The sequence below is a fragment of the Miscanthus floridulus genome, chromosome 2 (genome assembly GCF_019320115.1).
Source record: "Miscanthus floridulus cultivar M001 chromosome 2, ASM1932011v1, whole genome shotgun sequence".
Taxonomy (NCBI): Eukaryota; Viridiplantae; Streptophyta; class Magnoliopsida; order Poales; family Poaceae; genus Miscanthus; species Miscanthus floridulus.
Genome location: NC_089581.1, coordinates 152,261,717 through 152,275,301, shown reverse-complemented (window position 1 = coordinate 152,275,301; position 13,585 = coordinate 152,261,717). Strand labels below are relative to the sequence as shown.

The window sequence follows — 13,585 nt, the reverse complement described above, 5'->3', positions numbered from 1 at the left end:
TGAATGTATATATATGTATATTATTTCATGTGTAATGCCTGCATACTTTTTAAGTTTAATCTGTGAAATCTGGATGTGATTTGAATTTGAATTTGAATTTGAATTTGAATTTGAATTTGAATTTATATGCCTGCTGTATTTTTTTTAATTCAGGAAATAATTTACCGAGGCGGACAAATAATAATGCCCGCCACGGCTAACGAACATAACCGCGGCGGGCCACGAAAGGTGTCCACCGCGGTAAAATAATTTACCGCAGCGGGCGGTGCAACGTGACCGCCGTGGTAAAAGTATATTTACCGCGGCGGGCACGTTACACCGCCCGCCGCGGTAAATCGGTTAACCGCGGCGGGCAAAGCCGCCCGCCGCGGTTAAGCCACGATTTACCGTGGCCTCTAGGCCGCGGCGGACGGCTTTGCCCGCCGCGAAAAATCAAAAACGCCTGCCTCCAGTAAAGTTTGTGTAGTAGTGATTGGTGAAAGAGGTTTCAAAATCGTGCATCTAAAACAATCGATCATTAGTAGTATTGATTTGGATCATTATCATGGTTTACATGACTTCTCTCTTGAACTCAAGAGAGTCAAGACCAAGTAGCAACGAGAGTTCCACACACTTCTATATGTATGTACGCACATTTTAATTTACTGCTCAGTTATTACATGGGATGAATAATGTACACCACAGCATTTCTGTATAAAGTAAACATCAAATTATTATTCACCGATCGATCCAACGATGATTATGCACAGCACAGCTAACTGAAACCAGCTGGCGCTGCCGATGATATATACGTATACGTATATATAGCTAGCTCAGTAGCTTAGCTGGTGGACGAGCCAGCAGCGGCACTGCAGCCGCCGCGGCGCGGCTTTGGTCTGCAGGGACTCAAGCTGCGCCTTGCCGGCCAAACCGCGTTGCCGGATGAAAACGCGGTACTCGTCGAAGGTCATCTCCGGGTACAGCGCCGGGCGGTCGGGCCCCACCAGCTCCGCCATCGGCGCGATGGGCAGGTCGCTTCGCGGGTTGTAGAAGAAAGCCATAGACAGCCGGTCCTCCGCCGCGCTCACCGTCACCCGGTGCTCCACGCTCTTGTATGCCGCGTTGCTCAGCACCTGCGGGCGCGCGCGCACGCACATGCATGGGTATTTTAGTGTCACTCTTGTAAGTTGCAACTGCTGGCTTTAGTTACGCACAGAACATGTGCAAACATGACAATACATGTATATATGCACCGAAGGTACATGCAATTAATGGTGCTACGCATACTTGTAATTAAAATAAGCTGTCAATATAATATTGAAAAAGTACTTATTATTAGTGCGTGTTAGGGATGGACTTATAATATTGTTTAAGACTTGAATTACCCAAAACGACAGAGTTTGGCCGACTGATATGATGTAAATCTATTAGGGTAGCTTCGACAGTGTAAAAATAGATAGCTCATAGAATAGGTTATTGAGTTAGAAGGAATATGATCTTTTGGTTCACCAGTGGAATGCTAGCGACAAGAGAGTTTGAATGGTCAGCCAAAAGCAAGTAATTCAGATAATAGTTATCCTGTTCAATCTTCAGATGGATGGAGCAAACGGAGGCGCTGATTCTAGTCCCACGTGCGCGGACACACGCTTTTGTAAGCGAGCGAATGGTTCTGCAGGACCTCTCGCACAGACCAGCTGCTTTATATTTGATCTGTAATAGCGACGGCACATCAATGCAAATCCAAGGAGAGACACGTCCAGTACAAAGACACGGTACGTCTCTCTGGCCTAGCCAGTGCACACAGACGGACAGACAGACCTGGGTCAAGCTAGGAGACAAAATAGCAAGGAGTAGGTGTCTCCCTCCACTCTCACCTTTATCCACTTGTGCATGTTGTGCACAGTGTATACACAGCAACAGCTAGAATCTTTATTATAATATAACTGTACACAGTATTATATTTTCCCTTTTAACTAGGAGTATAGCAAATATAAGCCCGGTGTAAATCAAGGAATATGAGAACACGAATCATATTGGGGTCATCAACATGACATTTTCCCTAAGGCTCCGTTCGGTTGTTACGGAACTGGCCGTTCCGCACCTGGATCGGTTCCGGCGATATACAAATTTACGAAGAAGGCGCTCGGCGCTATACAAATTCTCCCGTAGCCGAACGAGGCCTAAGGAAAAGAGCAAGTTTGCTTTTACTCCATCATTCTTAAAATATAAGATGTCAAAGCAATTTTAAGACCAAATAAGTAGTCCGACAAAAGACTAACTCATCCCTTACTAATTAGTTAGTAGTGAATGTTAACATGCTTAATTTTCTAGTAACGCATGGTTTAAAAAGGTAGACATGCATGTCACTACCAATTATACATTGGTCATTTTAGGCAAGATGGTGTTTAAAAGGTAGGCACACATGTCACTACCTTATAATTCGAGAGAAAATTTAGCCTTCTAATAATAGCTTATATTTCAGGCCATGTGTTCGTTAACAAAATTTAGCCTTTTTTAGACTATGGGAGGAGTTAACAAAGTCTCTTACTAGTAGCTAGATAAGGACATGTGTTCGATCCCTTATTATCCCTAAAATAAAATAAATGGTCCAACATTTTTAAAACACTAGCACAAGTTGCACTGGGATTTGTGAGGTCCATGCATAAAACCCCCTACTTTTCATGGGAACCCGTCCTTTTGTCGAAAATCTAGAGTCCTGACACAGTCAATCAGATTCGTCTCGGTTTTGAGGCGCTTTTTTTCTAGATGCTGCCGTGCTGGTCCAGGACACGTGTCGACGTTTGTTGCCGACTTGTACGTTCGCGCATATTTCTATTGTTTTTCAGTGTTTTTGTCTTTATATTATTTCTGGATATATCTTTGCGGCTTGCACTTAGATGGGTGCGCATGCGGTGCAACGTCGTTACACGTATCTCAGTTCTCTATGAAATCTAATAACAGTTGTGTATTCCGTTTATTTTCTTTGCCACACCAGACATGATTTTTTACTAGACTAGAGTGACATGTCCAAAGTGAGCCGTAGTACGTATATGTCACGTGCACATATGCACGACCATTAAATATTGTTGTGTATCGATATGGATACGTACCTGGATCTGGTCGCCGACGTTGACGATGAAGGCGTCGGGGACGGGGTCGACGATGATCCACTCGCCGCCGGGGCTCCTTACCTGCAGGCCCTTGACGTGGTCGTCCACCAGCAGCATGGTCATGCCGCCGGGGTCGGAGTGCCCCGCCACGCCCAGCGTCAGCTCTGGCTGCGGGCACCGCGGGTAGAAGTTGACCCTCAGGCACGCCCCTTCGCCACCCTCTCCGCCGAACGCCGCCTGCAGTCTTCCGGCCTCCAGCCCCAGCCCGCCGGAAAGCAGCCGCATCACCCTCCGGCACAGCTGCAGCACTTCCTCGCCGTACTCCTCCGTCGTTCCCCCTGCAACGACCATGCATGCATATGTCCCGTGCGAGCATGAGACCACAAAACTACGGACGGTAATACGGTGTGCTGGATATGTAGAGCGTGCGCCGTGTGCAGGTGTTAGTTTACCGTAGAGAGGAAGGGAGGGAAGGCCACTTTTCGTGGCTCTTGAGCGACGGCGGCAGGAGGTGGAGGAAGTAGTAGTCGCCCCAGTCGAGGGGGCCGCCCTTGGCGGTGCCGAGGCGGCTGCCGTAGCCCTCGTACGTCGCCGGCGAGTTCGCGTAACGCTCGCGCACCTCCGCGGGCTGCTGGAAGAAGCCACGCCACGCCGCGCGCGCGCCGCGCAGCAGCTCCGGGCGGACGCCGTGGTTCACTGCCTGGAAAAAGCCCCACTCGCGGCACGCCGCCGCCACAGCGCGGGAGGTCGCGTCCACGTCTAGCATTGACAGGTCTACGACTGGGATGTTCGGGCCGCCGGCGCCGCCACCGCCGCCATCGGAGGCTGGCAAGAGCCCGGGCCGCTCCGACAGAGGCTTCATGTACCGCTCGGGGATCGTGTCGCCGCAGGTGTCCGACACAGCCTGGACGCGCACCACGGGCTCCGGCCAGCCGGCGCCGCCGTTGAAGCAGCTTGTCATCGGATCGGAGCTGCTGGCTTAAGACAAGACGCCCTATAGTGTTCACAACTTGTTACGCTTGCACACGCATGGCATTTGATGATATATGCTAGTTGCAATTGTACATGATGGTCCAGCTGAGCTGAATGGTAATACCATGTTTTACCCCCTTTTATAAAAGGATAAGGAAGAGACATTGTTGTGTTGTGCCTTTGCGATCATCATTGGAGTGTTGAATATAAAATTTCAACTAGTGGGCTTGAAAGCAACATGCATAGCTAGGGAAAATATAGCACGTGCTCAAAAACTTAATAGTGGTACAATATGAAAAAAGGATTAGCTCTGTATAAGGTAATTATGCTAGCAAGGATTTTGTGGTCACAGAGGTACCACACTGCACTCCTGTTGCAATTTGTGCACTTCATCTAATCATCACAACTATAGCTACAGGAGGATTTTTGTTAGTCAACGTTTTTTCTTTGACAATCTGCTTTTCTGATTTCACATAGACTGGCAACATAACTTCTTTTCATTTCGAAGCGTGACCTAGAGTCACAATTATCTATATATCTATATCTAATATTAAAAAGAGAAAAAAATATTTCCTTCAAATTTGCGTTCATCACACTCTCCACCGGTCCGCCCGTCCCTCCACTCACTCGAGCATAAGAGTCCCTCCACTCACAATTATCTATATATCCCGTCCGTGATGCAAACTCATGATCCGTGCTAATATGAGAATAGATATGCATCTAATCGTGATACACGGTCTGATTTCAAGACGTACACAAAAGCTACATGTTCCATAGTGAGTTGTGACGCACAAGCATGCTCACTAGTAAAAGAAAAAAAAAAGTTTCATAATTTATAAAAACATTCTATTTAAGATAATATAATTTTATAGGCATTGCTTGTCAAAGTGTCCTATTCAAGACTCTATCCATCGAGGGTACGTATTCTAATGAGCTCTTGAATATATGATCATAGGAGTATATTATTCATCATGTCCATATATGCCAATGCTTTGCTTGATTTCACCATCGGATCAACCGATTAAAAGCGCCGAAATACGTTAGCTTGTTTCACATTGACGTTAAGTTGAAAGAAAAAGCAAAGCGTGTTTTCCATTCTCTAGAGGCAAATGCAACAGCATTTTTAGCACGGCAACAGCTAATAGGGTTAAACTGGGTTAGTGTTACTAGCACGCTATAGCGCTCTCAATCGCGACTTTTGAAAAATGATAGCGCCCTTAATTTTTAGCAAACGCAAAAAGAAAACCTGATCAGTTTGAGAGACGTCTCCTGATTTTGTTCTTAAGAACTTTGTACCAGCCTTGGATTATACTAGTGAACGGTGTTCACGGACCCCGACAGACTTCAATGGTCTAACGAATGTAACTCAAACGAAGGTTTTTTTTTTCTTCAATGCAACAAGGCATGCTAAATTGTGACATGATACTACTTCACAAAACTCATCACCACCTGTTCTGAATCCCCTTTACCACTGGTTTTCGCCGTCATTGGCGAAAGTGGACAGTGATAATTAGGGCTATCACCACCAGTTCAAAACTGACGGTGATCTGTCGATCCAATGTATGATCCGATGGCGTTGAGCTCTTCATCATCGTCGGTCCGACGTATGCTCCGGCGGTGATGAGCTCCTCATCACTATTAGCTCGATATTTGATCCGGTGGTGATGAAGAGCTCATCACCATTGATCTGATAGTGATGAGCACTTCATCACCGCCAGATCAAACGCTGCACCGTGGTGATGAGCAGCGCATCACTGTCGGAGGACCTTATCACCAATGGTTTGTCTAAGGTCACCAATGAAAATGTATTTTCACAATATTAATCTAAATATAGCATAATAATTCATCAGTAATGTAATCATACATCGAGCACACAACCTCAACAATTGAAATATATACATCAAGTTCGAGCCTTGAGTCCATATATCAAATCTTCACAAGTCTAGCTATGAATACAATCTAAAACATAAATATACATGACATGGATTACCAGTGTTACAAGACGAATATGAGCTGCACCTTGATTAGATAATGCAGTGCCTTCCATCCACATTCACGACTTGATCCATAATGAAACCAAGTTATTCTTGAAGCATCGATATCTTGGTGTGAGTAAATGCAACTCCGAAGTATGTGGCTCTACTTTCTAGCAACACAGTGGGAGAAAAGCAAAAAATGTATGAAATACAATTAAGGCATGTATTGCAATATACTCAAATTAGCTAGTTAATTCATCAATTGACCAAATATGCAAATCTGGTCATGTGTAGCGAAAGTATTTGTCTCCAATGAAGGGTAATGCATGACATAGAACCTGCATTGATCATTGGCAAAAGGTTGCCTTGCAATCAAATTGGCTTCATTTATAGTGAATCTGAATGTCCAAAAAGATCTATATTTCTTGCTCTTTTGCTGTACTTGTCATAGGTCCTTTTGACAAACTAGAGTGAATATATTTAGATTGAAGTTTATCTAATATAAAAACACAACATATAAGGAACAAAGTGCTTTGCTTGTTTTACATATTTAGCATGTCTATCAAGGGTTGGGTATGCACTTGTTTCTCTCCTTTTAGAGTAAAAAACGGTGAGAATGCATTTCTCTATGTTGATGTCAAGGACAAAATGATAACTGCATTTACAACACATCGGCAAATTAGTTGTCTTAAGCTTGCCAATTGTAATGAAAGTATAAGTTAGGGACACACGTACGTGCGTTGTAGGGTAGAAGTATATATGGATGATTTGTCTGATTGGACGAACAAGGCCTTTGTCTATTTATCAATGGGTTGAGACTAAGACCTTAGAAAAATTACATATATGATAACACATGCCTTTTTTTACAACTAGAACAATGTTAGTGTTGAAACCTACAAACATGTTATAACTCCCATCACAGAGTATGCGTTGTGTACCATTAAGGCAGCATTATTCGAATGAACACCTCACAAACCTTCTTCTAGTACCCGAGTGGGGTCTTGAAGGTGCCAAAAACTTGGAAAGGGGGTCACTGGGGCTCTGAACAGTGATGGGCCATGCCTTTGACCAGTCCACACGGCCCAAGAACCAACCAGATCACACTATTAAAAGCAGCGCGCCTTGGATTCGGCGTGGCTTTGTCTTCACGAACCTTCTTATATTACCTCTTGTGCACCATCTTGACTACGAAGTGAAGGTGTATTGGGAGGGCTTTCTAGCTCCTACAAAGACCGCATTTTGAGACTACAAATGGTGAAACAATGGGTGTGTGCTAATAATGGATCCGTGTGGGACTACAATAAGAGGACCTCAGTTGTTCATGCGTGACGATATGCATGTTTGGTCATATGTTTATAACCAGAAGCAATGGTGGCAGCTGGATCTGACGGTGGAGAACAGAGTAGTAATCGGTGGTAGGTGGATCCAACGGCGCTAGAACAGTAATGGTGGTAGGTCAATAATGTCGTGCTGTTGATGCTAGGTTAAACCATAACCCAGCAGGACATATCACTGCCAGGTTGTATTCTGAATCAGCAGTGATATACTCACCATCATTGTTAATTTATAGCTCACGCTAGGTCATGTCTCAACCCGATAGTGGTAGGCGGGCTTAACTGTCAGGTTAATAGGGTCCCTAATCATTGACCTGCTGGTAATGAAGCAATATCACTACCCGTTCACGCACACTGTCATCAACGTGATTAATATGAGTATGGAACTTTTATTAGTTAACTGAGGGAAATAAATATAATATCCTTGCTTTCCAGTAGTGTAGGTCCAGTAGTGTAGGCCGGAAGGTATTATTTGTTCTGTAGTATATCGTTTTGAGTTTAGCGTCGATCTCATATGACTCACATGTACGACTTAACACACATTGATTTGTCAATCACACCAAAACAAAAGTTCTGTTAGTTAGAGTCCTAGCTTTAAAAACTTTATAGTTTTTTTTGGATTTGGATATCTAATAATTTATGGATTTAGAACCGTGGATACATCTGCGTTATTTTGGTTGTTGAACTTTTTTATTTTTATTTTAGATAGATCAAAAAACGAGTCTTCATATATACAAGCCGAGTTGTAATTGTACGAAACAAGAACATTGATTGATTCATAGTGTGAAAGCACGATTAATATGAGGCGATTAAGAAATCTAGGCTCCTGAAAGTACCTGACCAACCAACCCCAGATCCCTTGTCATATCCTAGTTTCCTCCTGAATCACGTTTCTGAATGACGATGCTGCTCATCTTCCTATTTTGCCTTGTCACTAATTGACTACTTTAATTAGTCTACCCTGACAGAGTTAAGAATCCAATAGACTTGACTCGCCACCTGAACCACTCTCAAATCCCAATCATGCATGCGTGCCAGGCTGCTAGCTCGTTGTGTATGATGCTCAATTCACGTCTTGTCGTCATAAAGTAATTAAGTAATTGCTTTGCAAAAAAATTAAGTAAGTAATTGAAAGATGTGACTATTTTAAAATTATAAATAAATAAGTTAGTTCACTAATATCTCCGTTCTCCTGAGTTTGTCTTAATAAATCAAAATATTTAAAGTTTTGCCAAGTTCCTATACATACTATAATTATTACTGTAGTGCTAAGGAGCGGACGTCCGTCCGACTGGACGCCGCGTGGCCGCTTCCGCCTCGCTGCTACCACATTTCCCACTCCGCCTCACTATTGCCCACTCCACGAGACTGACCTCTCCTTGTCGCGCACAGCTGCGATGCCCGCACCGATCGCCGAGCCGGCACTCCCGATGGCCTTCCTTTGCGTCCCGTCCCCTCTCCTCGATACTGCACTCTCCGCCCCCTTTGCGCTCTCCTCCCACCATGCCTCCTTCACTCCGCACCCACACGGCGGGCCCCGAGTGCTCTCCGTCACCATCTCTGTCCCAGGCCCTACTTCCTCTGCGGCGTCGTAGCTCCATCCTCCTTCTCCACCGCGACCTAGCGTCGGATCCCGCTGTGCACTGCTCCGCTCGCCCACCCGCCTACCAAGGTTTGCTAAAAGCGCATGTTGTAAGCGTATGTTTTCAAGTGTTTTAGATGTTTCAGTTGGATGTTGCATATGTTTCACACATATGTTGCAGTTGTTTTATCTAGATGTCGCATATGTTTTGCAGTGGCTTTTAAAGTGTTTAGTTTTTTAAAGTGTTTTATACGCATGTTTCAAGCGTTTCATCTATTTTGAGACGTATGTTGTAAATGTTTCATCTGGATGTTTCAAAAGTAGATCGGGTAGGTGTTGCACATGTTGTAATGGCGTCGGTGGCTGGCAAACAATGGCTTGCCGTAGAGCTTTGGCTCCTACCTCGCACCTTGCTCACGTAGCGCACCTCTCCCTCTCCTCTCCTTCCCCTCCCTTCCCTTCCCTGTATCTCTCATGGCAGTTCGAGCTCGTGTGGGGAAACAGAGGGGCACATACAGCCCTGCATGTGGGCGGGCGCCGTGGTCGAGGCAAGTTGTCTGGGCAGCGTGGAATCCAAGCGGGCGGAGCGCACGACATGGAGTAGGAGCGGGAAACGGAGAGCAGCCACAGGCGTCCGTCTAGCACTGCCATTATTTTTACCATCAATCGTAATAAAGATGACTTAAATTACGAAAAAAAATTCATAATATATCTAATGATGCACATTTGATATTGTAAATACTGTTATTCTTTCATATAAGCTTCCACGTTGTGTCACTTTTCCTTTTCTTGCAGAAAGTAATAATTATAGCTATAATATGCATGCATAATCTAGCATCCTAGGTCATTCACCAAATAATAATTAGCACGGTCTGAGAACAACAATAATTAGTGGTTGTTGCTTAAGCTGCTCATAATGCATCATATCATGTCACTATGTGCTTGATGTGATTATATCGTCATGCATCATCACTAAAAAGGGAGATCATAAGGATTATGGGCCATTTGCCATATTTTATTGAGATTTTGGTGATTCTGAAGATAGCCCAATCGCTAGGACTAACATGTGTCCTTAGACATGATTCACGTGTCTATTTAGGTTCTAGGGATGCAAGAGAACAAGCGGCGTGAAGTCTGGAGAAGAAACCAACCACAAAGCAAAGAACATGCTATAAATTGTTGAACAAGCGATCCTTAGACATGATTAACGTTTGTCGACTGTCTGATGCTATAAATTGCTATGATTCTTATATAATCTTGTAGATAATAATTTCATAAATTTTCCATGTAGTACAAGATCATCAAAATTGGAATTTGGAGCAAGGATTTATAGCCAAAATACATAGCGATAGTCTTGCTGAAATTCTGTAAACACCGGATAGTCCAGAACACCTTTTCAATTGCTCGATGTTTACATTGGAGATATTCTTACATAATCTTGCAGAGAATTTCATAAACATTTCATGGAGTACAACTCTACTACAATAACTTGATCACCGCCGGTTGAGGACCCCATCATCGCTGGTTTTGCAGCGCAGTGGTGAAAGTAGTTGGTAAAAATGGAGACTATCACTATTGGTTTGCAACCGACGGTGTTAATCGAATAAAAAATAAAAAAACATGTGCCATCACTACCCCAGATCTGGACATCACTGTCGGTTCAAAAACCCACTTCACTGCCGGATTTTGAACCGACAGTGGCATACCGACAGTGATGGGGGTTGACATCACTGCCGGTCCTTAAAAACCGACACTGATCTACAGGTGAAAGGATCAAGATGCCCAAGAGGGGGGGTGAATTGGGCTAATTCGAAATTTTCATGCAATAATTAAATCCTACGGTTAGCCCAATTAACCCCTTGTGTCTAGAAAAATGTTTCTATCAATCTAACGCACAAAGGACTTGCAACCTATGTTCCAAACTTACTCTAGCATGGCAATTCTATGAATGTAAAAACAAGTATTGAATTGCTCAAAGTAAATGCTCAAAGTAATTGCTCAAAGTAAATGGAGAGAGAGGAACGCGGCGATGTTTTGCCGAGCTATCGGAGAGTCGCCACTCCCCACTAGTCCTCGTTGGAGCACCCGCGCAAGGGTGTAGCTCCCCCTTGATCCGCGCAAGGATCAAGTGCTCTCTACGGGTTGATTCTTCGACACTCCGTCGTGGTGAATCACCCAAAACCGCTCACAACTTGAGTTGGGTCACCCACAAGCTCCGCCGGGTGATCACCAAGCTCCCAATCACCCCCAAGCCGTCTAGGTGATGGCGATCACCCAGAGTAACAAGCACGAACACTCACTTGACCATGCGAAGCCTAATGAGAACGGTGGATGCACACTTTGCTACTCTTGATTCACTAATGAGGCTACTCTCTTGGATTCTCAAATCTCAATCACCTCGCTAGGACCTTGCTCTTCTTGGCACTCACAAACGTGTTTCTCAGCTGTTGGAATAAGCAAAAGTAACTCCACACACGAGTGGAGCTTCTATTTATAAGGCAGCCTGAAAAACGAACCGTTATGTGCCTCTGCGGAGTGATCGGACGCTCCGGTCATGTTGACCGGACGCTCTGGTCAGTTCAACCCGCACACCAGTGATTAAGTGTTGACCGGACGCTGGCAGGGTCCGATCACCACTGACCGGACGCGTCCGGTCGCATTAAACCCTCACTGGAACCTTACTGTACTCGACCGGACGGGGGTCCGGTCAGTACTGACCGGACGCGTCCGGTCGCAGATGTTCACTTCTGGAACCTTACTAGAGTCGACCAGACGCTGCCTCTCAGCGTCCGGTCACTTGACCACTCTAGCATCCGGTTGCGCCAGACGCAATCTCCTTGGTCAAATGAACTGACCGGACCCTGCGGCCAGCGTCTGGTCGCACCGGAGCCAGCGTCCGGTCAGTATTTGACCCTCCATTCACTTCCATCTCTATCATATGTGAATGAAGTTTGCTCCATTGGATCTTAGGCATATGTAGGAGCTACCTAGTGCTAGTTTCAACAAGTGTGCACCACACCTAACTCACTAGACTCATCTAGGTCAAGCTACCCATCCATACCCCCCTTAATAGTACGGCCAAAGGAAAAACAAAGTCCTAAACTACTCTAAGTGTCTCTCCAACTCCAATCGACACTTAGAACTAGTCATCCTTAACCTTGTCGTCCATCCTTTGAAAACCAAAACAATTTCCATCGTAGGGGCATGACCACCTCGATTGCCTAATCGATCCCCATTACCATGACCTAACTTAATTGCCTCTGCAAAACACACGTTAGTCATAGTAATCTTGTATTGTCATTAATCACCGAAACCCAACTAGGGGCCTAGATGCTTTCAATCTCCCCCTTTTTGGTGATTGATGACAATACCACCTCGAGTATGTGAAAGAGTGAGGTTTTTGACATGCTTGGTTCATATAAGCTTTTGTCAATAAGAACAAAATCGTTAGGCAAGCTTATATGACCCAAGCCAACACGATGTACTCAAAAGATATGTAATAAGCATGAGTACAAATAATAAAGCTCATTTGCATCGAAGTATAAACACGGAAGCAAAGGCAAATGAGCATAACACAAGTGATATGACATATAAAGGAATTCAAAGTAGAGAGCACACATGTCATATATCACAATCATGTAGATATCACTATCACATAGATATAATAATATGCATGAAAGTAAACACACGAATGCATAATAGTAATAGTGTATCACACAAATAAAGCTCCAAATGTATATAATAGACTAATAGCTAACTAGGCTCCCCCTAAAAGATACTCCCCCTGAGTCTACATACTCAAACCCTCTCCCCTTTGGCTTCAAACACCAAAACCTAAGGGCCGGTCGGCGGGGCTACAGCGGACGAGCCAGGAGCTGAGGTACGCGGAGCAAGCTGAAACTAGGCGCCATCATCATCTAACCCTGACCTCTGGACTGACTAACCCTCTATGGCTAGAAGCATCGCTGAAGCGGTCTAGGTCTGAGCTGGGGCAGGTGCTGCCTATAATGCTGCTAGTATATCTATCGTAGGATCAGAAGATGCGACAGAAGAAGGGAGCCTCTGAGTAGTCACGACGACGGGAGCTACTGTAGAAGGACCGGTGGCATACATATGTGGCGGTGTAGGCATCCCTGTCAACTCACTGAAAGATGCTCCAAGACTCCTAGAGACTGACGTGTCAGGTACAAATAGCGAGGGTGACTGATCTAGTGTGAAGCCTATTAGATATGGTGTTAACTGCGGGGCTACCACTGGCGAGGATAACCACCGGGACACCTGTACTATGGGAGAAGCAAATGGAGCTAGAGGCTATCCCTGACTCTGAAGCCCACTGGGCTGTACTGCTGGAGTCGTCGTAGTGGTGGCAGGCTAAGCAAGCTGGGGTGAAGGCTATGACTGTGGAGCCCCAAGTGCTGTTACTACATGCTGCATAAATCCCATAAGCTGTTGCTGCATGAGTAACTGTTGCTGATGCATCTGCTGCTGCTGCTACTGGAGGACCTGCTGCTGTCGCTGATGAGCCTGAAACTGTGCAAAGTTGGCAGCGGTCTCCTGAGCCTATCGTGCCTGATCCTATTGCATCCGCTCAAGGATAGCAATCAAAGCGGGGTCCGTCTGCGATGCAGGTGG

General features: G+C 45.0%; 1 protein-coding gene across 1 annotated transcript; it reads right to left on the bottom strand.

Moving 5' to 3' along the window:
* Positions 1-545: 545 nt before the first annotated feature.
* On the bottom strand, positions 546-4,171 carry LOC136540137 (jasmonate-induced oxygenase 2-like). Its single transcript, XM_066532136.1, has 3 exons — positions 3,543-4,171; positions 3,090-3,427; positions 546-1,112 (listed from the first exon to the last, which is right to left on the bottom strand). The coding sequence occupies exons 1-3, from the start codon at positions 4,048-4,050 to the stop codon at positions 813-815; spliced, it is 1,146 nt and encodes a 381-aa protein (XP_066388233.1). The 5' UTR covers positions 4,051-4,171; the 3' UTR covers positions 546-812.
* Positions 4,172-13,585: the final 9,414 nt, after the last annotated feature.

Coding starts and splice junctions, on each gene's coding strand:
- LOC136540137 (XM_066532136.1), bottom strand. CDS start 4,050: ATGACAAGCTGCTTCAACGGCGGCGCCGGCTGGCCGGAGCCCGTGGTG. Junction 3,428..3,542: donor TTCCCTCCCTTCCTCTCTAC/GGTAAACTAACA, acceptor TGGTCGTTGCAG/GGGGAACGACGGAGGAGTAC. Junction 1,113..3,089: donor ACGTCGGCGACCAGATCCAG/GTACGTATCCAT, acceptor GCGCGCCCGCAG/GTGCTGAGCAACGCGGCATA.